We start from the raw sequence: 26,411 nt of genomic DNA, 5'->3' as shown, positions 1-26,411 counted from the left end.
ACGAGAAAAATCTCTACCGGAATATGTAAATATATTACCACTAGCACGTCGTTTTTTTGCAAAGACATGATTATACACAAACACACACACACACACACAAATAAATAAACAAGATCAGACTTTTAAGGATATAGATGCTGTTGGAGGATTTTATGATAATTTCATGTTGCAGTATATCATCTATGATTAGCTCCCTGCACTGGACTATTGGAATGTTCTGCAACTTCACAGGACCTAGTTTACTTGCCTTGCTTCATTAATTAATTTCTGACATGAGTTTGGGGCAGGTTCGATATTCTGCATATTTTATGGCTGGCGATTTCCTTTCGTAATTATAGTAGTAGAGCAGGAGCTCTGGAAATAGTAGCTTTTGTGTTTTATGCCTCAATTGTTATATTTAAACAGTAACATTGCCACAAATGAAAAACATATCTCCATTATCACAATTAATCAATGTGTACATTTTCTTTATTATTCTCAAGCCTTCTTTGTGTTATTGTGATCTTTCTGGAAGTTTTTTTTTGTGGTGACTATTACAAAATCTTTCTCCCATAACCTCAGTGCATTCAACCATAGCTATCTGACTATTGGTCACAATCTTCTGTTACAAGTAAAGAAGCAAATGTTTTTCAAAGGCTAGTAGTTGCTTCATGTTTAGTTATTTGTTGCACATTGGATATACTGCTCTCTTTGTTAGGAGACAATCTCTTTTTGTAAAACAAATCAAAACAAAAAAACCTGTTCACACTAATTGAGTGATTACCTAAGGATGTTTTACACCCTGTTATCAAAACCCAAGGAGCATCTTATCATAGATGAATGTCATACAGGTATCTTAATTTTATTTGAGTTTGTAGCCACTTAGAAGGTCAATTATACCGTTTGTTCTCTATTTTTATATGCTTTAGGGGACAAAAGCAGTAGGTCGTAAAGTTAGACTACTTAACCTCAACAAGTGCACTTTAACATTCAGGTTTAGTGTAAACAGGAAACTCTGTTCTGAAGGATAGAAACTAGATTGTGAATGTCCCACTTACAATTCTAGATGTTTTTGACATATTGGAAAAACACTGCAATTCATACAATCCACAATCTTTTTTTTCAAATGCTCTTCTAAATGATGCAAATGTGCAGTTGATTTTTCTTACAATAATCAGTGATGTCACTTTTATTTTAGGTCTGATTGCCTACACCGAATATTTGTTTCTTTTGTGCATACTAACAAGTGAGTTGAGTAAATGGCATGTTTAATAATTTCAGCAAATGCTTTTAGAACGTGTACATGGTATCATTTTACAAACCTATATAAATAATCGGAAAAGCAATCTAAGTCTCATTTTTCTAATATTTTGATTAAAGTACAAATAGTTTTTGAAGTAGGGAAAAAATAACCATTATCACCTTTTATACCTTGTATCAAAATAATTAAAGTAATAACTTTATTTTCTGTATGTTGAGTATTCCTTTCAAGCATTAGTGTATCAGCATGCCAACTGTTAAGTTCTCTGCCTCCAACATTTCTGCTTTGATTTTCTGGGTTTTTTTCTTAAATCATTTAAATATTTGAGACTGAATCATAACGATTTCAAACTTTAACCATTACTTAGTGGCATTTGATTTTGTTTCTTTTAACCCTATTTTTTCCTGCTCTTTTTCTTCCTTGTTATGGGGAATATTAACTTGTCTTTGTTCTAGACGGCAAAATATTGCTAAGTATTTCAATTAATTTTTGGGAATTATTTGAATGCGTGTCATTTGATCAAGTCTCCACTAATCGTATTCTCATTTGAGTAGTCCCAGGTGGTAGTAAGGAAAACATCTTACGACCATTAAAGCAGCAAATTAAGGGCATTATATGAATTTGACAGCATGTTTTTAATGCAATGGAATACAATTTTAAGCATTGGAAACAATGCAACATGGCTTCTAATAACACCTTAATGACACATGAAATTATTAATGACACAGTAAATTAGTGTAAACCAAATTGCATACAGTAGAAAGCTGTTAAGTTCAAACTTTTATTTATTTTGAGAAAATAAAAATATATTTGACATTATAATGAAGGAAGACCTGTTTTTAAATTTGAAGCCTGTCTGTGTATTTTACTTTCATAGTCTTCAGGAGATTTACTTGTAAAGTGATATTTGCTTTAGATTTGATAGCGTGCACCCCTTAAATATGTTACTGTATATAACAAATGTATTTTGCATAAATGTTGCAGAGCCTCATGCAGGTTTTAAAATAGCTTTCAACATGTTTGACACTGATGGCAATGAAATGGTGGATAAGAAGGAGTTCTTAGTGGTATGTACTTTAAACTGTATATCTTGTATACCAATTTTAATTTATTGTAATTAGTAAAAAATATATATTTTAATGGATTTTGCTTTTTAAAACGAGCTTTGAAGCCAATGTAAGAATTATTCTACAGTAGCCTTGTAGCATGCAAAATGTTATGGCAAGTTAATTGAAAATATCCTGACAAGCTTGGAAATATGCAAGTATTTTTATAAACTTGCTGCCCTTCAGCATTTTTTTTAATACTGTGCACATTTGTTGATTGGAGTGAGCACTTAATTCAAAATTATAGCAGGGAATTGAAGAAGGAAAAAGTACATGGAATAATTTGCATTTGGAACAATAATCTTCGGTCAATTAATTATTTATCCCAAGCTATGCTTTCATTCATATTGAACAATACTGATATGAAACCAGATTCTAAAGTAGATGTTATTTATGACAGGATAAATTTGTCATATGACAGGATTTAAATTTCGGATAACAAAATTAAAAATTTGAGGCAATTGAAAATCAACAACTACAGATGATAGAAATCTAATATAAAAACAGAAAATGATGAAAATAATCAGCAGATCAAGCACCAGGTAATATTTCAGATCAAAGACTTTAATAAGAACTGGGAAAAAGATTACCTCTGAGGCCAAGGTTGCCCAGGTGATCCCATTGTTTATGGACCATATGGTTAATGAATTAATTAGGGATTCACAAGAAATCGCAGATATTGGAAACTTGACCAATACATGGTGTTCGAGGAATTCAGCGGATTAGGCAGTATCGGTGGAAGGAAAAACAGTCAATAGTGCAGGTCCAGGCCCTTCTTACTGATTACAGTAGGGTGGGAGAAAGCTAGAAAAAAGAGGTGTGATGGGGCAAAGCCTGGCAAATGATGTGGATTCAAGTGAGGGGGGGCGAATGGGTGGAGGTTATTGATAGGCGAAGTGACAAAGGTTAGAGGTACAAAGGACACAAAATGGAGTCAGAAAAAGTAAAGTGAAATGGAATATCAAACCTTTATAAACCTCTATAAATTATATAAACCTCTATCTCAATAAAGAGCCTACCCTACCAAATACCATGTTCTATTATAGACACAAAATGCTGGAGTAAATCAGCGGGACAGGCAGCATCTCTGGAGAGAAGGAATGGGTGATGTTTTGGGTCGAGACCCTTCTTCATACTCAAAATGTCACCCATTCCTTCTCTCCAGAGTTGCTGCCTGTCCCGTGAATTGCTCCAGCATTTTATGTCCATCTTCGGTTTAAACCAGCATCTGCAGTTCCTTCCTACACCATGTTTTGTTAATGTGCTATGGAAAGATATTTTGTATCCTGGTCTGGTTATATTTCACTCAATAAACAATTGTCAATAGGTGCAGGAGTAGGCCATTCGGCCCTTCGAGCCAGCACCACCATTCAATGTGATCATGGCTGATCATCCACAATCAGTACCCCGTTCCTGCCTTCTCCCTAGATCCCCTGACTCTGCTATCTTTAAGAGCTCTATCTAACTCTCTTGAAAACATCCAGAGAACCAGCCTCCACCTCCTTCTGAGGGAGAGAATTCCACAGACTCACAACTCTGTGTGAAAAAGTTTTTACCTCATCTCCGTTCTAAATGGCTTACCCCTTTTTCTTAAAATGTGGCCCCTGGTTCTGGATTCCTCCAACATCGGGAACATGTTTCCTGCCTGTAGCGTTTCCAAACCCTTAATAATCTTATATGTTTCAATAAGATCCCTTCTCATCCTTCTAAATTCCAGAGTATACAAGCCCAGCCACTCCATTCTATCAACATATGACAGTCCCGCCATCCCAGGAATTAACCTGGTGTGAACCTACGCTGCACTCCCTCAATAGTAAGAATGTCCTTCCTCAAATTTAGAGACCAAAACTGCACACAATACTCCAGGTGTGGTCTCACTAGGGCCCTGTTCAACTGCAGAAGGACCTCTTTGCTCCAAGAGGAACTCAACTCCTCTTGTTATGAAGGCCAACATACCATTCGCTTCCTTCACTGCCTGCTGTACCTGCATGCTTACTTTCAGTCACTGATGAACAAGGACCCCCAGATCTCGTTGTACTTCCCCTTTTCCCAACTTGACACCGTTTAGATCAGGGGTCGGCAACCTACGGCCCCCGGTCTGAATGCGGCCCGTAACGTGAAATCATCCGTCCCGCGGGCGTATTTTTTTTTCCGTAATCATCCGGCCCGCAGACTTCCATAATGTCCGGTACCCCCCCGAGGCCGCGTCGCCCAGGCGCGGTGACGCAAGGAGGCCTGTGCTGGTGGCCCCCATGGCGGAGCCGCCGAGCTCTGGCTGTACCGCATCCTGCGCAAAGCCACCGGCACAGCCGTACACCTTCTGTGGCTGGGCTTCACTGTCGGGATCGGGGTTGTCAATAGGCCTGGACGAGTGAGTGTGAGTATTGGAGCCACTGCCTTCAGGACAGAGCCAAGGCAATGGTCCGTAGGTACGCCATGTTCGTGAGCGACCGTAACTGGGCCCAGTGTCCTCAAAGGGGTGGGATCTATGTGAACACGTGATTTGATGCCTGCAATCCGGGGCGGGATCCATGTGTACACGTGATAGATGTACCCGCCATCCGCTCACAGACATGCATCCTAGCCCCTATTCAGAACACGGTTGCCGATCCCTCATTTAGATATTAATCTGCCTTCCTGTTTTGTTACCAAAGTGGATAACCTCACATTTATCCACATTAAACTGCATCTGCCATGCATCTGCCTGCTCACCCAACCTGTCCAAGTCACCCTGCATCCTCATAGCATCCTCTTCACACAGCCACCCAGCTATGAGTCATCTGCAAATTTGCTAATGTTACTTTTAATCCCTTCATCTGGATCATTAATGTATAACCGAGCCTTGCGGTACCCCTCTAATCACTGCCTGCCATTCTGAAAGGGACCCGTTAATCCCTACTCTTTGTTTCCTGCCTGCCAACCAATTTTCTATTCATGTCAGCACTCTACCCCCAATACCATGTGCCCTAATTTTGCCCACTAAGCTCCTATGTGGGACCTTTTCAAATGCTTTCTGAAAGTCCAGGTGCACTACATCCACGGACTCTACCTTGTCCATTTTCCTAGTTACATCCTCAAAATATTCAAGAAAATTAGTTGAGCATGATTTCCCTTTCGTAAACCCATGCTGACTCGGACCGATCCTGTTACTGCTATCCAAATTTGCCGCAATGTCATCTTGTCGCTATGTCAGGCTAACTATCTATAATTCCCTGTTTTCTCTCTCCCTGCCTTCCTTAAAAAGTGGGATAACATTAGCTACACGCCAAGCCACAGGAACTGATCCTGAATCTATAGAACATTGGAAAATGAACACCAATGTGTCCACGATTTCCAGAGCCACCTCCTTAAGTACCCTGAGATGCAGACCATAAGGCCCTAGGGATTTATCAGCCTTCAGTTCCATCAGTCTACCCAACACCATTTCCTGCCTAATGTGCATTTCCTTCAGTTCCTCCTTCACCCTAGATTCTCTGGCCACTAGTACATCAGGGAGATTGTGTCCTCCTTAGTGAAGACTGATCCGAAGTACCTGTTCAACTCGTCTGCCGTTTCCTTGTTCCCCATAATAAATTCGTCTTTTTCAGTCTTCAAGGGTCCTCGTAACAATTTCTTCCCAATATAAATTCAATTTGAAGTCTTTCTCCTGGACCTATCAGAATGGGCCACACAAATAATGTGAATTGTTCTCATTGAAACACAGATGCTGAGTGAGTTTGGCAGTGTAGATGCTGCAAGCATGTTTTCCTTGATGAGAAAATCTAGGACTGGGGACATGGGCTGACCACCTTTACCCTAACTTGTCTTCTCCGATAATATATTTTTGTAATCAATTTTATTTAGTTTTGTCAAAATCCCAAACCAGTGAACTATTTTTCCTTGCCTTTTTATCATGTGTTTATCTTTTTTTCAGTTTCTGATGACAAGCATATCCCTCACATATTATCTTTGGTTAATTTTACAAACTATCCATTGTACTTGTATGTGCATATATATTTCTGATACAAACAGCACCCATTCATCTCTGCTAATACAGTGCCCTCCATAATGTTTGAGAATAAGACCCATCATTTATTTTTTTGCCTCTGTACTCCACAATTTGAGATTTGAAATAGAAAAAGTCACATGTGGTTAAAGTGCAGGAAACATGTTCCCGATGGGGCCACAGTTTAAGAATAAGAAGTAAGCCATTTAGAACGGAGACGAGGAAACACTTTTTCCCTCACAGAGAGTGGTGAGTCTGTGGAATTCTCTGCCTCGTAGGGCGGTGGAAGCAGGTTCGCTGGATGCTTTCAAGAGAGAGCTAGATAGGGCTCTTACAAATATCAGAATCAGGGGATATGGGGAGAAGGCAGGAACGGGGTACTAATTGGGGATGATCAGCCATGATCACATTGAATGGTGGTGCTGGCTCGAAAGGCCAAATGGCCTACTCCTGCACCTATTGTCTATTGTCTAAGTGCACATTGTCAGATTTTACTAAAGGCCATTTTTATACATTTTTGTTTTAACATGTAGAAATTACAGCTATGTTTATGCATAGTTCCCCCCATTTCAGGGCACCATAATGTTTGGGACACATAGCTTCACATGCGTTTGTAATTGCTCAGGTGTGTTTAATTGCCTCCTTAATGCAGGTATAAGAGAGCTCTCAGCATCCAGTCTTTCCTCCAGTCTTTCCATCACCTTTGGAAACCTTTATTGCTGTTTATCAACATGAGGACCAAAGTTGTGCCAATGAAAGTCAAATAAGCCATTATTAGACTGAGAAACAAGAATAAAACTTTTAGAGACATCAGCCAAACCTTAGGCTTACCAAAATCAACTGCTTAGAACATTAAGAAGAAAGGGAGCACTGGTGAGCTTACTAATCGCAAAGGGACTGGCAGGCCAAGGAACACACCCACAGCTGATGACAGAAGAATTCTCTCTATTATAAAGAAAAATCCCCAAACACCTGTCCGACAGATCAGAAACACTCCTCAGGAGTCAGATGTGGATTTATCAATGACCACTGTCCAAAGAAGACTTCATGAACAGAAATACAGAGACTACACTGCAAGATGCAAACCACTGGTTAGCTGCAAAAATAGGATGGCCAGGTTACAGTTTGCCAAGAAGTACTTAAAAGAGCAACCAAAGTTCTGGAAAAAAGTCTTGTGGACAGATGAGACGAAGATTAACTTATATCAGGGTGATGGCAGGAGAAAAGTATGAAGGAGACATGGAACTGCGAAACTTCATTCTACAGCAAGACAATGATCCGAAACATACTGCTAAAGCAACAAAGGAGTTTTTCAAAGCTAAAAAATGGTCAATTCTTGAGTGGCCAAGTCAATCACCCGATCTAAACCCAATTGAGCACATTGTGGCGGCTCCTAAGGGTCATGCCATTATACTGCCGAACCCCTCGGCACAGGAGTGGTGCAGTCCGGAGGCGGCCTTCAGCCGGAGGGTTTAAAAGGCAGGGTTTGGGTGCCATCTTCCTCTGGTTTCGTCTTCCCTTCAACCGGGAGGAATACAATAAAGGTGCTTCTCAAACACTGGACTTCGTGCCTCCTTTTGAGACCCACGCACCACATTGGTGACCCCGACGCTCCATTGGCGTCATGATGGAGAGACGAGAGAAAGCCCTACCTCCTCACACGCCAGCCCGGCCCGGGCTCTAGACGCAGTCGCCGTTAAGCTGCCTAACTTCTGGACCACCCGGCCGCTCATCTGGTTCCAGCAGGCGGAGGCCCAGTTCAACCTGTGGGGCATCACGGTCGATGCCACCCGCTTCTATTACCTGGTGGGAGCCCTCGACCAGGATGCGGTTGAAGAAGTCACGGACTTCCTCGCAGACTCCCCGGACAATAATAAATATCTCGGCCTGAAAGAGCTCCTGCTCCAGATTTACGGACTGAGTAGGATGGAGCGGGCAGGTAGGATCCTGCATATGGGGGGCCTGGGCGACCGGCGGCCATCTACCCTCCTAAAGGAGATGGTGGCGTTACTAGACGGGCACACGCCGTGCCTGTTGTTTGAATATACTTACCTGCATCTGCTGCCGGCCTACATTCGGTTGCAGCTCACCGACGTCTCGTTTGCCGACCTTCGGGCCCTCGGGAGGCGCGCCGACGCCCTGTGGATGGCGCGCCCTGATGACGTCAGCACGCTGGGCGTCAGCAGAGACGGGGTCGCGCTGAGGTCGACGCGCCCTGATGACGTCAACGCGCTGGCCGTCGGCAGGCACGCCGATGACGTCACCCCAGCAGCTCCCGATTTCCTCCGGTGGGGCGGGGGAGCTGTGGAAGGAGTGACAGCTCCAGCCCGACGGCCCGCACGATTACCCCCAGCGGCAGTGAGGGGTACTGCACCTGCAGTCCAGCGCCAGCAAGCTGCAGGCACCACCAGCAGGGGCAGGCAAGCTCCAAATAGCACCAACACAAGGAGCTGGTGCTATTTCCATCAGTGCTGGGGTGCTGCAGCACGACAATGCCGCCAGCCATGCACATTCCCGGGAAACGCCTGGGCCGGCTGCCAATAGTCCCCGCGGTGGCCGGCCAAATTCACCGCCTTTTCGCCTGGGATCGGCGCTCCGGGACCCGCTTCCTCGTGGATACAGGAGCGGAGCTCAGCGTCCTGCCCCCTTCGCTGGCCGACATTCGTTCCGGTAAGCGGGGGCCCGTCCTCACCGCGGCGAACGGCAGCCCCATCCGCACATATGGACTGCGCATGGTTCCCATCGTGCTCGGCTCCTGCCATTTCTCATGGAACTTCACCATTGCCGACGTCTCCCAACCATTGCTCAGGGCCGATTTTCTCCGGGCGCATTCCCTCATGGTGGACGTCGGACGTCAGCGTTTGGTCAACGCCACTATGATGGAGCCGATCACGTTGCGTTTGGATCAACCGGTGGGACGGCCACTGGCGTCCGTGGACTCCCGATTCGCACGGATCTTGGCTGCGTTCCCGGACATTCTCACTCCGCAGTTTCAATCAGCAACCCCCAGCCACGGGGTGGTGCATTATATCCCGACTACCGGCCCACCATTCCATGCACGAGCACGACGACTGCCACCAGATAAACTGCGTCTGGCACGGTGGGAATTCCGCACGATGGAGGCCTTGGGGATCGTTCGCCCTTCGAGCAGCTCTTGGGCGTCCCCACTCCACGTGGTACCTAAGTCAAGCGGGGGCTGGCGACCTTGTGGGGATTACCGACGGCTGAACGCTGCAACAACAGCGGATCGATACCCCGTACCCCACATCCAGGACTTCACGGCCCATTTGGCTGGGGCCACAATTTTTTCAAAAGTGGATCTGGTACGGGGTTATATTCAGATCCCGGTTCACCCGGATGACGTACCCAAGACGGCGATCATCATGCCATTCGGGCTTTACGAGTTTACTCGGATGCTGTTTGGCCTCACAAACGCTGCACAGGCCTTTCAGCGCCTCATGGACAGGGTTAACGCCATCCGTCGGTTTCCCCGCCCACGCACGGTGCGTGGCCTGCAGGAATTTGTCGGCATGGTGGCATTCTACCATCGTTTCGTGCCATCCGCGGCCCACATCATGCGGCCCCTGTATCAACTTCTGGCGGGTGGGCAGCACAAGAGCGTTGAGTGGACCCACGAGGCGGAGGCAGCTTTTGACGGCGCGAAGGAGGCCCTTGCTCGGGCCGTACTGCTGGTGCACCCGCGGGAAGATGCCCCGACTGCTCTCACGGTGGACGCCTCGGAGTCGGCGGTTGGTGCTGTGCTGGAGCAGCTGACGGGCGGAGTTTGGCGGCCCCTGGCCTTCTTCAGTCGGCACCTCAACCGTGCGCAGACCAAGTACAGCACGTTCGATCGTGAGCTCCTGGCACTGTACCTGGCTGTGCGCCATTTTCGTTACTTCCTGGAGGGCCGCCCGTTCACCGCCTACACCGACCATAAGCCGCTCACTTTCGCCCTGCAGAAGGTTTCCAACCCCTGGTCCGCACGTCAGCAGCGGCAGTTGGCTTACATCTCCGAATACACCACAACCATCCGCTACGTCGAGGGGAAAGAGAACCGGGTGGCCGACGCATTGTCCCGCCCCGCTATAAACGCCGTGTTCGAGTTGGCGCCCGGAATGGACTATTCAGCTCTGGCGGCGGCACAGCTCACGGACGATGAGGTGCCCGCCTACCGGACTGCCATCTCCGGCCTCCGCCTTGAGGATGTCCCTCTCGGTCCTGGGGGAGTGACAATCCTGTGCGATGTGTCGTCCGGTCAGCTGCACCCCATCGTCCCTGCCACCTGGCGCCGGAGGGTGTTCAAGGTGATCCACGGACTGGCTCGCCCATCAATCCAGGCGACAACGGCAATGGTGGCAGCTCGTTTCATGTGGCACGGTCTGCGCAAGCAGGTTGCCCATTGGGCTCGCACCTGCATTCCGTGCCAGACGGCAAAAATCCAGCGCCATGTCCGCGCACCTCTCCAGTAGTTCGGTCTACCTCACTGGCGGTTCGACCAACTCCACGTGGACATTGTGGGGCCTCTACCGCCGTCCCGGGGCATCACCTACCTTCTGACCATGGTGGACCGCTTCACGCGGTGGCCGGAGGCCATTCCGCTGGCCGATACTTCAACGGCTACGTGTGCTCGTGTGTTGTCCGCGCACTGGATTGCTCGCTTCGGTTTGCCGGCGCACATCTCCGACCGGGGGCCACAGTTCACCTCCGAGCTGTGGTCAGCCATGGCTCGCTTGCTGGGTGTGCAGCTGCACCACACCACGGCTTACCACCCGTAAGCTAACGGTCTGGTGGAGAGGTTCCACCAGCAGCTGAAGGCGGCATTGAAGGCACGACTCTCCGGCCCGGACTGGATGGACGAGTTGCCGTGGGTCATGCTGGGCATCCGGCCTGCTCCCAAAGAGTACTTGGCCTCATCATCGGCGCAGCCGGTGTATGGGTCGCCACTCACAGTGCCCGGGGAGCAGCAGGGAACGCCTTCCTCCACCCTTCAACGCCTTCGCGAGCGAGTTGGCAGGCTCGCACCCGTCCCGACGTCCCGCCATGGGACATTTCGCCCACACGTGCCATTGGCCCTCACGGACTGCCCGTATGTTTTCCTGCGCCGTGATGCCGGACGCCACTCCAGAGGCCGTACGAGGGCCCGTTCCGGGTGCTGGAACACGGGCAGTCGACTTTTGTCCTGGACACGGGGGGGCCGGCCGGAGGCCGTGTCGATTGACCGTTTAAAGCCGGCGCACCTGGACATTGACCAGCCGGTGCTGGTTGCTCAACCTTGGCCCCGAGGACGCCCCCCTCTCACGACTCCCTCCACCTGTCATCTGTCCTTCCGCCGGTCCCTCAACCTGTCCCTCCACCTACGCCCTCGCAAGCCCCGGGATCTGCTGACTTCCGCACGTGGGGTCGTGCGCCCGCCGGTGCGTTTTGTGCCTCTGGTTCTGGAGGGGGGGGGTCCTCTGGCGGCTCCTAAGGGTCGTGCCATTATACTGCCGAACCCCTCGGCACAGGAGTGGTGCAGTCCGGAGGCGGCCCTCAACTGGAGGGTTTAAAAGGCAGGGTTTGGGTGCCATCTTCCTCTGGTTTCGTCTTCCCTTCAACCGGGAGGAATACAATAAAGGTGCTTCTCAAACACTGGACTTTGTGCCTCCTTTTGAGACCCACGCACCACAACATCTTTTATAAGCTGAAGAGAAAACTGAAGGGGATTAGCCCCCAAACCTAGCATAAGCTAAAGATGGCTGCAATACAGGCCTGGCAGAGCATCACTCGAGAAGACATCCAGCAACTGGTGATGGCCATGAATCACGGACTTCAAGCAGTCATTGCATGCAAAGGATATGCAACAAAATACTAAACATGACTACTTTCATTCACATGACATTGCTGTGTCCCAAACATTATGGTGCCCTGAAATGGGGGAACTATGTATAAACACTGCTGTAATTTCTACATGGTGAAACCAAATGTATAAAAATGGCCTTTATTAAAATCTGACAATGTGCACTTTAACCACATGTGATTTTCTCTTTGACAAATCTCAAATTGTGGAGTACAGAGGCAAATACATAAATGATGGGTTTTTGTCCCAAACATTATGGAGGGCACTGTATACTTATCTAGGAATCTTAATACTGAACATATCATTTAAAGTTTATCTTAATATAGAACAAATAAAAACATACTGTAGCTATGCCGACTTCAATAGCAATCATTGGATAGTATTGCCAGACCTAACAGCTTAAAAATATTTTAGATGAAGAAACCTAATGCAGAATTGCAAGGTCAGAGTGTTTTTATGTCTGAATTAACAGCCTGATCAAACAATCCCAAATAATTGAAAAAGTGTATTTTTACATTAACTACTAGTAGAGCTGCCCCAGCGATCCAGACTTATTACAGATATCTGGTGCAGTCTGTGTGGAATTTGCATGGTCTCTGCTTGGGATTAATCTGGTTATTTCAGTTTCCTCCCACATACGAAAATTGTGTAGGTTAGTAGTTAAATTGACCACATAAAATGATCCTCGTAATTGAGTGGTAGAATCTGAGGAGAGTTGATGGGAATGTGGGGAGAATAAAAAAGGGATTAGTGTAAGTGGATGATTGATAACAGCGAAGTCTGGATGGGCCAAAAGGCAGTTTCCAATCTCATTATTGTAATTCTATCATGCAGTCTTACTTTGGAAGTGCAGATTTTTTTATTACAGCACTCCACCTTAAGTTAAAAAATAAACTTAGAGTGCAGTCTGTAGTCAGAAGTCTGTGAGGCAGAGGGATGGTTATGTTCTGGATGAACACCATGCATCAGTCATACAACAGATTTTTGCTCTTGATTTGCAGTCTCTTGTGTCTCCACAGCACAGTAAACAGTAGTAGTCTAAGGGGTACTGACAAGGACCTTGCTTGAAACCAATGGTGATAAGCAATAAGGTTCAAGTTCCACTCTATCAGGGAAATTCACCTGACATGATTCGCTGTTGCAATCTATATCGCCAGGTTTGGTTGAGAGATTCAGCATGGAAACGCCCTTGGACCCACTGATTCCTTGCCGACCATCGATCACCCGATCAGACAAGTTCTATGTCATCCCACTTTTGCAACCACTCCCTACACACCAGGGAAAATTAAGCTACAAATCCACATCTCTTTGGGATATCAGAGGGAAACAGAAGCACCCGAAGGAAACCCACGAGGTCACAGGGAGAATATACACACACCTCGCAGACAACAACTGAAGTCTGGATTGAACCCGGGTCTCTGGCACTGTGAAGCAGTATCTCTACCAGTCTCACCACTGTGCCACCATCACACTTCCATAAAAGCCTCTAAGCCAGTGGTTCCCAACGTGGGGCGTACGCCCCACAGGGGGGCAATTTGATTTTTAAGGGGGGCAATTTCCACCTAATGTTTTTTTCTTTTTTTTTACAATTTTTTAGTAATTTCTTGCTCAGAACTTTAACTCTTTTGTTTATTTCATTTTTCTTTTTCATGGATGCCATGTTCTTTTGAAGCTTGTTTAAACCAAGGTATTGGCGTTTTAAGCTTCTTGAGCTGAAACGGAGTTCACTTTTTAAATGATAAGAATTATATATCACCACATGGGGGGGGGGGGGGGGGGGGGGGGGGGGGGGGGGGGGGGGGGGGGGGGGGGGGGCATCAGGATTTTAGAGGTGATTAGGTGGGGCATGGCCAAAAAAAGGTTGGGAACCACTGCTCTAAGCACTTACTGACTCTGTTGATCAAATCCTGCTGTGCAGTGTTTTCTTAGGAGTCGGTTCCCTATTCACTTCGGCAATATGGAGTTCCTGCACTGACCAGGAGGAGGGAGTATTTACAGCATTTTCTTTTTTTCCCTTATTGGCCACAACCGTACTTCCCAGGTTCAAGATTTTTTAAACATGAGTATTTCAGTTCACTTGCTCTATACCAATACTTCTCGATGCACATTGAAAACAAATGCTGTTTGTGCAAGTATAAATCTAAGGTTGTGCAAACTTTTTAATTCAATATGTGGATGTATGATCTTTGTTTATGTAAAACAAAATTAAATAATTTGCCTTTGAAAGTTTATATATGTGCTACTTCCAGAACAAATGTTTGTGACCTAAAACATTTAATAAAAAACTAAATTCCCAGTCTTGATTGAGAGTGGGAAATAGAGACATGGATTGTTTTTGTTTGATAAGTAACATATCATGAGTAGTGATGATCTTTAAAATCTTGGTTTAGTTTAGGACCATTAGTAAATATTTAACAATAATAAATAATATATTGATGACGGGAAAATGGTACCAGAATTTTAATAATCCCCATATTTTACCAACTGTCTTCTAAGCAATTATTTGGACATTTTTGTTGTTTCGTAACTAGTCTTCAAAACAAATTTACTTTCTAGCTTGCTTCATTGTGAAACCCATATGTAAACTTTATTCTTAATTCTAACAGCAGACCCATGATCATGGTTAAAGGAAAGCTTAGTAACGGTGCTTTTAACTTACTGCATATTTGTATGTATGTATGTATGCATGTATAGATTTGAATGCAAGTTATTTCCACCATATTTTATTGTAGCTTCAGGAAATTTTCAGAAAGAAAAATGAGAAAAGAGGAATAAGAGGTGATGATGAAGAGAAGTCTGCACAAGTGGTAAGCACATATTAGTTTCCTGTTTTGATCTAGGATGAAGGTGATTATTTAAACATACCAGTGGCAGTTTAGTCTTATTAATATCACTTACATCATGTCAATTACTAAATCTTCAAAAAACTAAGCTGTGAGTGATAATTTGAGTAGCATACATAAATCATATTCACCAGTTCAAGGCTCCAGAATGAAAGGGGAAATATTAATATCAGACCGAAGAGCTTGTTTCTGTTCTGCCTGTGTGGTTTGATCTGAGATGGTGCTTGTATGACTGACTGCTCTTTCTAATTACATTGTCTTTCCTTTTCCTTTCCTTTTCTCATTTGCTGACTACAATCTCTAACTTGACACCACACCATATGCCATGTAAGAATCTGCAACTTTTTGGTTATCAATATGCTCCTGCTTTCAGTGTATGTATGGCCTTTTAATTGTATCTGCAGTGTTAATTTATGCAGGATACATTTTATGAGTGTAATATCTGAGTATCAAGATATTTGAGTATCAATATATAGCATGCATCTTGATTAACAATACCCAGCACCCCAAAGTTGGTTTCAAAGTATAGAAATTCTACCTTATCATTTTTAGTATTACACATTTGTGGAAATCAATCATTTAGAAGCTCAGCTAAATATGGTCAATTTATTTATTTAAAAGGTTAATCTGAATTGAATTTGGATAATTGTTGAAATCTAATAATTTAATGTCATTACTAAAAAGTGCTATAACATGTTTGGCTTTCTGAAATAATGTTTAGATTTTTTAAATGTAAAGGTCAATAAAATCATTAGTTGAGATTGCTGTGAATAAATTGAGTAAATGCTACTTTATATGCATTAGAAAATGAAAAGAACATTTCTTTTAGACTACATAGATGTTGGGAAGGTGAAAGAAATTGGTCAATAATTTCCAGTGTCTGCAAAAAAATAACCTGAACCAGATTTTTTTCAGTCATACTTTCAACACATTGGTTAGATGGGAAACAAAACAGTCTCATACTAGTTTTAAGGAAAAAAATAAATTGGTAATTCTCTTACATCTGTAATGTAACACATTTCTGCACATTTTCATTCCCACTTGTCAATGGTATCCGTAGTTGAGTAGTAACTGCAGATGCTGATTTACACCGGAGATAGACACAAGAATTCAGAAGAAGGGTCTCAACCCGAAATGTCGCCTATTCCTTTTCTCTAGAAAGGGACTCCAAATGGACTGACTCTCTTCCCACACAGCATTAGGGATCACAAACTACCATTTGCACTGTTTTCTACTGTGCTGTACTTTTTCCCAATGCTTTAATATTAAGTTACAGCCAAAGTGAGTGTAAACAACACCATATTCTTTTGACTCCTCACCTCAGTGTTTCCATCATTCTGATTGTTTCTTTTTGTCACTGATCCACATAACACAGCCCTGGTACTTCCATCCTGTAGTTCAGCAGCAGTGCCCTTCTGCTGAAGCCTCAGCCACAGGCCAGCTCACTTCTCTTTTATACATGGCAACCCATGGAAAGAAATTACAATTAAACCAACATAGAAACATAGAAATTAGGTGCAGGAGTAGGCCATTCGGCCCTTCGAGCCTGCACCGCCATTCAATATGATCATGGCTGATTATCCAACTCAGTATCCCGTACCTGCCTTCTCTCCATACCCCCTGATCCCCTTAGCCACAAGGGCCACATCTAACTCCCTCTTAAATATAGCCAATGAACTGGCCTCAACTACCCTCTGTGGCAGAGAGTTCCAGAGATTTACCACTCTCTGTGTGAAAAAAGTTCTTCTCATCTCGGTTTTAAAGGATTTCCCCCTTATCCTTAAGGTGTGACCCCCTTGTCCTGGACTTCCCCAACATCGGGAACAATCTTCCTGCATCTAGCCTGTCCAACCCCTTAAGAATTTTGTAAGTTTCTATAAGATCCCCTCTCAAACTCCTAAATTCTAGAGAGTATAAACCAAGTCTATCCAGTCTTTCTTCATAAGACAGTCCTGACATCCCAGGAATCAGTCTGGTGAACCGTCTCTGCACTCCCTCTATGGCAATAATGTCCTTCCTCAGATTTGGAGACCAAAACTGTACGCAATACTCCAGGTGTGGTCTCACCAAGACCCTGTACAACTGCAGTAGAACCTCCCTGCTCCTATACTCAAATCCTTTTGCAATGAAAGCTAACATACCATTCGCTTTCTTTACTGCCTGCTGCACCTGCATGCCTACCTTCAATGACTGGGTGTACCATGACACCCAGGTCTCGCTGCATCTCCCCCTTTCCCAATCGGCCACCATTTACATAATAGTCTGCTTTCCCGTTTTTGTCACCAAAATGTATAACCTCACATTTATCCACATTATACTGCATCTGCCAAACATTTGCCCACTCACCCAGCCTATCCAAGTCACCTTGCAGTCTCCTAGCATCCTCCTCACAGCTAACACTGCCCCCCAGCTTAGTGTCATCCGCATATTGCCTTCAATTCCCTCATCCAGATCATTAATATATATTGTAAATAGCTGGGGTCCCAGCACTGAGCCTTACGGTACCCCACTAGTCACTGCCTGCCATTGTGAAAAGGACCCGTTTACTCCTACTCTTTGTTTCCTGTTTGCCAGCCAGTTCTCTATCCACATCAATACTGAACCCCCAATGCCGTGTGCTTTAAGTTTGTATACTAGCCAATGCCTTGTGCTTTAAGTTTGTATACATGACCAACTAAGCCCTTACATTATGGCCATTCAGATTTGTTTGCATTTACATTATTCCAAACTTGGTTAGACTTCATAAATTTAGAGCCTTGGAAACAGAGCTGCTCTCACAGTAATGAAAAACCCTAAATCACATTGCCAGGATCTATTATCTGCACCTTATAGCACATAATATTTAATGGGAATAGTGATTTATATCTTATAGCCCATAAGTTTCCATATGATATATGTACGTGTGTTATACATGTGTTATGAATAGCTTGGAGCTGAACTTAAATACATGACATGCAGGCACACAGATGGGAAAAAAATCACATGTGGTTAAAGTGCACACTGTCAGATTTTACTAAAGGTCATCTTTATACATGAGGACCAAAGTTGTGCCAATGAAAGTCAAATAAGTCATTATGAGACTGAGAAACAAGAATTAAACTGTTAGAGACATCAGTCAAGCCTTAGGCTTACCAAAATCAACTGTTTTGAACATTATTAAGAAGAAAGAGAGCACTGGTGAGCTTACTAATCACAAAGGGACTGGCAGGCTAAGGAAGACGTCCACAGCTGATGACAGAAGGATTATCTCTATAATAAAGAGAAATTCCCAAACACCTGTCCGACAGATCAGAAACACTCTTCAGGAGTCAGATGTGGATTTGTCAATGACCACTGTCCACAGAAGACTTTATGAACAGAAATACAGAGGCTACACTGCAAGATGCAAACCACTGGTTAGCCACAAAAATAGGATGGCCGGGTAACATCTTGCCAAGAAGTACTTAAAATAGCAACCACAGTTCTGGAAAAAGGCCTTGCGGACAGATGTGATGAAGATTAACTTGTATCAGAGTGATGACAAGAGCAAAGTATGGAGGAGAGAAGGAACTGCACAAGATCCAAAGCATACCACCTCATCTGTGAAACACGGTGGTGGGGGTGTTATGGCCTGGGCATGTATGGTTGCTGAAAGTACTGGCTCACTCATCGTCATTAATGATACAATTGCTGATGGTAGTAGAATAATGAATTCTGAAGTGTATAGACACATCCTACCTATTCAAGTTCAAACAAATGCCTCAAAATACATAGCCGGCGGTTCATTCTACAGAAAGACAATGATCCAAAACTTACTGCTAAAGCAACAAAGGGGTTTTTCAAAGCTAAAAAAATGGTCAATTCTTGAGTGGCCAAGTCAATCACCCGATCTGAACCCAATTGAGCATGCCTTTTATATGCTGAAGAGAAAACTGAGGGACTAGCCCCCAAACCTAGCATAAGCTAAAGATGGCTGCAATACAGGCCTGGCAGAGCATCACCAGAGAAGACATCCAGCAATTGGTGATGTCCGTGAATCGCAGACTTCAAGCAGTCATTGCATGCAAAGGATATGCAACAAAATAGTAAACGTGACATTGCTGTGTCCCAAACATTATGGTGCCCTGAAATGGGAGGTCTATGTATAAACATTGCTGTAATTTCTACATGGTGAAACCAAAATGTATAAAAATTGCCTTTATTAAAATCTGACAATGTGCACTTTAACTGCATGTGATTTTTTCTATCACACATCTATTACAAATTGTGGAGTACTGAGGCAAATTAATAAATGATGGGTCTCTATCCCAAACATTATGGAGGGCACTGTACATGAATACAAGAACAATTTTTTTTTAATGAAATAAGGATTACCAATGACTTTTTTAAACTTATTTCTAGACACTGTTTTTGTTTTTGTTTTGTTTAAGATTGAAAAAAAGATAATAAATGTCAGTTTTATCACTGAATGTAAAATCAGTGAACTTTGCATTGTAAGGGAAATACGACTTGTCATGAATGTTACTGTTAGTGCTATGGTGATTTCAAAGATAATGTTAAAACCCAATTATGTCAATTTCCAAACCTTTGTCTCCTTTGCGTTATTCTCGTACATTATTGTTCCATGCCTAACGGCATACACAATACATAAGGATGGCAATATATTAGTACAGTTAATTTACAATATTTGTGTAAGGAGAAGAAAAGAACTGATATTCTAAAAATAAAAAATAAATTAACAGTACAAGATAAATGTCGACACTGCTCGGTCATTAAAATATATTAATTGATTGCAGGACCGACATCCTTTATTCTTAATGTCCATGAACTTATTTACATATCGTTTCAATAGATAAATATATCTAATACATTAAAACATATACAAAATCATATAAGGAAAGCAAGGACCTGCGCTAGGAACCGCTGTTGTTTGTGGTAATGCTTTGGACATAAATGTCATTGGGTTGGTTAGTAATTTTACAGAAGACACCAACATTGGTTGAGTTGTGGTCAGTGAGGAAGGCTGTCAAAGGATACAGTAGGATTTAGATCGGATACAAAGATGTATAAAGGAATGATATATAATGTTTAATCTGAGCAAGTGTGAGATGTTGTGATTTTAGAAGTCGAATATATGGGGAAAGTATACAGTTGGTGGCATGACCTTTAACAGCGCTGATATATAGAGGGAACTGGAGGTCCAATTCCTTAGCTTCTTGAAATGGCAATACAAATAAATGTGGCAAAAACGTGGTATGGTATGCTTTCCTTCATCGGTCGAGGCATTGAGTAAAAGGCAAGAAGAAATGTTGTAGCGTTATGAAACTTCGGTCAGGTGGCTTTTGGAGTGTTGTGTGCAGATCTGGTTCCCCCATTACAAGAATTATGTGGATGCTTTAGACAGGGTGCAGTAGAGGTTGTAGAATGCTGTCTGGATTAGAGGGTATTTGCTTTTTGAAGAGGTTGTAAATTTGGATTGTTTTCTCTAGAGCTTTGGAGGTTGAGGGGAGAGCTGATATAAGTATATAACATTATGATAGGCATATATAGGGTAGACAATCTGAACCTCTTTCCCAGGGTGGAAATTTCGAAGACTAGCTTTAAGGTGAGAAGGGTAAAGTTTAATGGAGATGTGCGGGACAAATCTGATCGTCACCTAATATTGTAGAATTCAATGTTCAGAATGTTAGGTTATAAGCTACCCAAGCAGAATATGAGGTGCTGTTCCTCTATTGTTTGCGTGGCCTTGCTATGGCAATGGAGGAGGCCAAGGACAGAAAGGTCAGTGTAGGAATGGGAAGATGAGTAAAAATGGTGAGCACAGGGAGATCGAGAAAGCCTTGGCAGAACGAGTGCAAGTATTTGGTGAAACGGTCGCTAAGTGTACGCTTGGTCTCACCAATGTTTTCAATATGCTTTTACATAGACGCATGGATATACAGGAAATGAGGGATATGGATCACGTGCAGGCTAAGGAGATTAACATGGCATCATGTTCAGCACAGACATTGTCGGCCGCAGGGTGTTCCTGCAGTATGTTCTATGTAAGAATGCTTACAGTGTATTCAGAAAGTATTCAGGCCCCTTAACCTTTTCCACATTTTGTTACGTTACAGCGTTATTCTAAAATTGATTAAATTATTTTTTTTAATCATCAATCTGTACACAATACCCCTTAGTAAATAAGCAAAAACAGGTATTTAGAAATTTTTGCAAAGTAATTAAAAATAAATAACTGAAATATCACATTTACATAAGTATTCAAACCCTTTACTGAGTACTTTGTTGAGGCACCTTTGGCAGCGATTACAGCCTCATGTCTTCTTGGGTATGACGCCACAAGCTTGGCACACCTGTATTTGGGTAATTGTTCCCATTCTTCTCAAGCTCTGTCAGGTTGGATGGGGAGCGTCGATGCACAGCTATTTTCAGGTCCCTCCAGAGATATTTGATCGGGTTCAAGTCCGGGCTCTGGCTGGGCCACTCAAGGACATTCACAGACTTGTCACAAAGCCACTCCTGCATTGTCTTGGCTGTGTGCTTAGGGTCGTTGTTCTGTTGGAAGGTGAACCTCTGCCCCAGTCTGAGGTCCTGAATACTCTGGGGCAGGTTTTCATCAAGGATCTCTCTGTACTTTGCTACATTAATCTTTCCCTTGATCCTCACTAGACTCCCAGTTCCTGCCGCTGAAAAACATCCCCACAGCATGATGCTGCAGCCACCATGCTTCACCGTAGGTATGGTATTGGCCAGCTGATGAGCGGTGCCTGGTTTCCTCCAGATGTGACACTTGGCATTCAGTCCAAAGTGTTCAATTTTGGTTTCTTCAGACAAGAGAATCTTGTTTCAGTGCCTTTTGGCAAATTCCAAGCGGGCTGCCATGTGCCTTTTACTGAGGAATGGCTTCCATCTGACCACTCCACCATAAAGGCCTGATTGTTGGAGTGCTGCCGACATAGTTGTCCTTCTGGAAGGTTCACCCATCTCCACAGAGGAACTCTGGAGCTTTGTTAGAGTGACCATCGGGTTCTTGGTCACCTCCCTGACCAAGGCCCTTCTCCCCCGATTTTTCAGTTTGGCCGGGTGGCCAGCTCTATGGAGAGTCCTGGTGGTTTCAAAGATCTTCCATTTAAGAATGACGGAGGCGACTGTGCTCTTCGCGACCTGCAATGCTGCAGAAATTGTTTTATACCCTTCCCCAGATTTGTATCTCGACACAATCCTGACTCGAAGGTCCACAGACAATTCCTTCGTCTTCATGACTTGGTTTTTGCTCTGACATGCACTGTTAACTGCGGGACATTATATGGACAGGTGTGTGCCTTTTCCATGTACAATCAATTTAATTCACCACTTGTGGACTCCAATCAAGTTGTAGAAACATCTCAAGGATAATCAATGGAAACAGGATGCACTGAAGCTCAATTTTGAGTGTCATAGCAAAGGTTCTGAATACTTACGTAAATGTGATATTTCAGTTATTTATTTTTAATTACTTTGCTAAAGTTTCTAAACACCTGTTTTCGCTATTTTATTACGAAGTATTGTGTGTAGATTGACGATGGAAAAAAAGAATTTAATCAATTTTAGAATAATGGTATAACGTAACAAAATGTGGAAAATGTGAAGGGATCTGAATACTTTCTTAATGCACTGTATGTCAATTGGAAACATTATGGGGGGCACTGTATCTCTTAAATAGCATGCATCTTACTCTTGGGTTATAATCAGGTGAGAATAGAAAAATGAGAAGGTCATTTGATTATTTCACCTTATTTATACCAGTCATCACACATGACAACTCGATACCTGATTTATGCTAATGTAAGTAATAAAATCAATCTCCCTTCCCAAAAGAACCTACCTCGTTCCTGCGATTCACCAGGTGAACGTTTATTGTATTGCCATTGAGGCAGGTATTAACCATATAACCATATAACAATTACAGCACGGAAACAGGCCATCTCGACCCTTCTAGTCCGTGCCGAACACATAATCTCCCCTAGTCCCATATACCTGCACTCAGCATTACCCTCTTTAGGTTCAGGAACTAAAGCTATGCAGTACTTCAGGTTATTTGCATGAAAAAACGATATTTAAATTTCATGATGTGCACTCCTAAAATTCCAAATTCAATCAAAATAAAGGGAAACAGCATTGATGTAATTTTCATATTTTTTCAGTGTCATGCGTAGAACTTCCACCATATCTGATGAACAGTGTCAAACCTTACAACAATTATACCTTTTCACAACTCTGCAGGTGTTAAAAAAAGATTGCCCAGATCATGCCACAGATCGAAGTTACTGGGATACATTGAGGCGTAACACCAGCCAAGCACTCTTTGCAGATCTTGCAGAGGTACAGACATATCTGAAAAGTCCTGTAAGATTTAAAGAAATTTAGTTCCAATGCATTTTATTTGGAATGTGTGTATACCATCACTTTTTGCTGAGCCAATGACAGTGCAGGTCTAAAGTTATGTTCCAAACCTTGAGAACTATGTAGTGCACTGGTAACACGCTCAGACTACCAATTCTGACAGTTGATGGATTTTAATGTATTTAAAAATAAATAATGTATTTAAAAATAAATTGTTTGTTTAAGTAAAAGCTATCTAAACCATAAAAGTATACTGTTAGTTTCCTACCAGAAGAAAAGTCTTACTGTTTTGTTGCATGTGATCCTTAACTATTCACCAACATGATTGTCTCTTCATGGTCTTGCTAAATTACAAAGAAAACCAATCAATTAGTTTGAACTGCTTCTCATTCGTTTGAAGATGGCCTTCTCCACCTTCACAGCTCAACTAGGAAAATACATTAGATGCAGACATTTCATGGTGTGCCTGTATCCCACTTTTAAAGTAAAGAGCACAGAACCAAGAACAAATTTTTTTACTATGGAGTCAACATTTTTAAATGCTCAAGCATTTGATTTTTGTTAGAAAAATACAGGAATTGAAATTCTGACAGGGTAATGTTTTCATGCAACACATTTCAAAGTCAGCATGGCTTTGTGAAGGGGAGGTCTTGCTTGACAAAATTGCTGGAATTATTTGAAGAAGAAAATAGGACAGTCAATGGAGAGTCAGTAGATATTGTTTACTTGGATTTTCAGAATTCCTTTGATAAGGTGCCACGCATGAGGCTGCTAACGAAGATATGAGCCCACTGTATCAAAGGGCATGTTTGCTGGCATGGAGAGCATGTTGGCAATAAAGGGGGCTTTTCCTGGTTGGCTGCCAGTGACCAGCGGAGTTCCGCAGGGTTCGGTGCTGGGGCCGCTACTCTTCACGTTGTATATTAATGATTTGGATGAGGGGATTGAAGGCTTTGTGGCCAAGTTTGCAGATGATACGAAAATAGGTGGAAGGGCAAGTAGTGTAGAGAAAGCAGGGACTCTGCAGAAGAACTTAGACAGGTTGGGAGAGTGGGCAGAGAAGTGACAGATGGAATATAATGTAGCAAAAGGTGGAGTCATGCATTTTGGTAGTAGGAATAAAGGCGTAGACTATTATAGAACATAGACAATAGATGCAGGAGGAGACCATTCGGCCCATCAAGCCAGCACTGCCATTCAATGTGATCATGGCTGATCATCCACAATCAGTACCCCGTTCCAGCCTTCTCCCTATATCCCCTGACTCCGCTATCTTCAAGAGCCCTATCTATCTTACACATCTTCCACCTAAGATGGCGCCTACCTGCGGTGACATTTTGCCAGCAGCACAACAGAAAATCTTCAAATATAGTATTTCTGAGCTCACGTATCAAAGAATCTGCAGAAATCAACGATGTAAGTAGCGAGCTGCTAATGCATTAGCGCTACTGCGAACTCCCAAAGATAGCGACAGTAAGGGAATCCCCGATCGGAGGGGAATCCCCGACCTTGTGGAGGTGCGCAGGTACAGTAAGTACTATACCTGTAACACTGGGGAGGCCTTCATGGAGTCCGGGATCGAGGCCGTCGGGCATGACTACAAGTAAGACTGAAGCGTAGGGGACTTCGGCCCCCTCTCCCTACCATCCTACTGGCCAAAACAAAGTGGAGGACTTGAGGTCAAGGCTGCTTTACCAAAGGGAGCTGAGAGAATGCTCTGTGTTCTGTTTCACAGAGACATGACTCACCCCCAGCTCCCCAGACTCAGCGGTCCAGCCTTAGGGTTCTCCATCCACCGTATGGACCGTACGCAGGCATCTGGGAAAGGGAGAGGAGGGGTGTCTGCCTCATGGTCAACTCTTCGAGGTGCTCAGACGTGGCAGTCCTATCCAACTCCTGCTCTCCACAACTCAAAACATCTGGCGGAAAGAAAGACATGAATATTCTGCAGCGCAGAGCTCGGAAAAATACTGAAAAGCAAGACCTCCAGGGTGGTTCTCTCCGGTTTGCTTCCAGTTCCTCGTGCTGGCGAGAGGAAAAAACGGGGAGATACAAGACCTGAATGTGTGGCTGAGGAACTGGTGCAGGGGGCAGGGATTTAGATTCTTAGACCACTGGGATCTGTTTTGGAGTAAGGGGGAACTGTACAAAAGGGACGGATTGCACCTTAACAGGTGGGGGACCAGCATTCTGGCAGGCAGGTTTGCCACTGCTACACAGGTGGTTTTAAACTAAATAAGGGGGGGGGGGGGGGGGGGGGAGAGTAAGTTAAAGGGAAAGTTAATAAGTTAAAGGAAAAGATAGTAAAGGGATAGTTAATGACCCCAGAATTAACGGGAAAGAAAGCTCACAAAAGGATAGGAGAGTATGGCCAAGTATAATAGGGATCGATGCGTAAGGAATTAAAGTATTTTATATGAATGCGCGAAGTATAAGAAGTAAAATAGATGAGCTTGAGGCTCAGTTAGAGGTTGGTAGATATGACATTGTGGGGATTACTGAGACGTGGCTGCAGTAGGATCGGGCCTGGGAACTTAATATTCAGGGTTATAAAGACAGAGACTGAAGAGTCACTGTGGATTGAGTTGAGGAATTGTAAAGGCAAGAAGACACTAATTGGTGTTATCTACAGACCCCCAAATAGTAGCCCGGATGTAGGGTGTAAGTTGCAGCAGGAGATAAAACTGGCATGTGACAAAGGTAATGTCACTGTGGTGTTGGGGGATTTCAATATGCAGGTAGACTGGGAAAATCAGGTTGGTTCAGGACCCCAAGAAAGAGAGTTTGTAGAGTGCCTCCGAGATGGATTCTTAGCGCAGCTTGTAATGGAGCCGACCAGAGAAAAGGCAATTTTGGATTTAGTGCTGTCTAGTGAACCAGATATGATAAGAGAACTCGCGGGAAAGGAACCGCTTGTAGGTAGTGATCATAATATGATTTGTTTTAATCTGCAATTTGAGAAGGAGAAGGTTAAATCGGAAGTGACAGTGATGCAGTTGAACAAAGGAGACTATGAAGCCATGAGAGAGGAACTGGTCAA

The 26,411-nt window shown here is 43.7% G+C and overlaps 1 protein-coding gene across 3 annotated transcripts in view; it reads left to right on the top strand.

Annotated features, from left to right (window-relative positions):
• The window catches only part of micu3a (mitochondrial calcium uptake family, member 3a), a 124,586-nt gene that overhangs the window by 51,027 nt on the left and 47,148 nt on the right, over positions 1-26,411 (top strand). Inside the window, exons 5-9 of one of the 3 annotated variants that reach the window (XM_055635510.1) lie at positions 1,178-1,225; positions 2,225-2,307; positions 14,900-14,974; positions 15,343-15,384; positions 23,252-23,350. In XM_055635510.1, the coding sequence (XP_055491485.1) occupies positions 1,178-1,225; positions 2,225-2,307; positions 14,900-14,974; positions 15,343-15,384; positions 23,252-23,350 (347 nt within the window). The remainder of the gene's footprint in view (positions 1-1,177; positions 1,226-2,224; positions 2,308-14,899; positions 14,975-15,342; positions 15,385-23,251; positions 23,351-26,411) is intronic. The other 2 variants (XM_055635518.1, XM_055635525.1) reach the window with 2 other exon arrangements.

This window comes from Leucoraja erinacea, chromosome 1, assembly GCF_028641065.1.
Source record: "Leucoraja erinacea ecotype New England chromosome 1, Leri_hhj_1, whole genome shotgun sequence".
NCBI classification, from domain to species: Eukaryota; Metazoa; Chordata; class Chondrichthyes; order Rajiformes; family Rajidae; genus Leucoraja; species Leucoraja erinaceus.
Note: the sequence above shows the minus strand (reverse complement) of the source record. Positions and strands in the feature narration are given on the sequence as shown.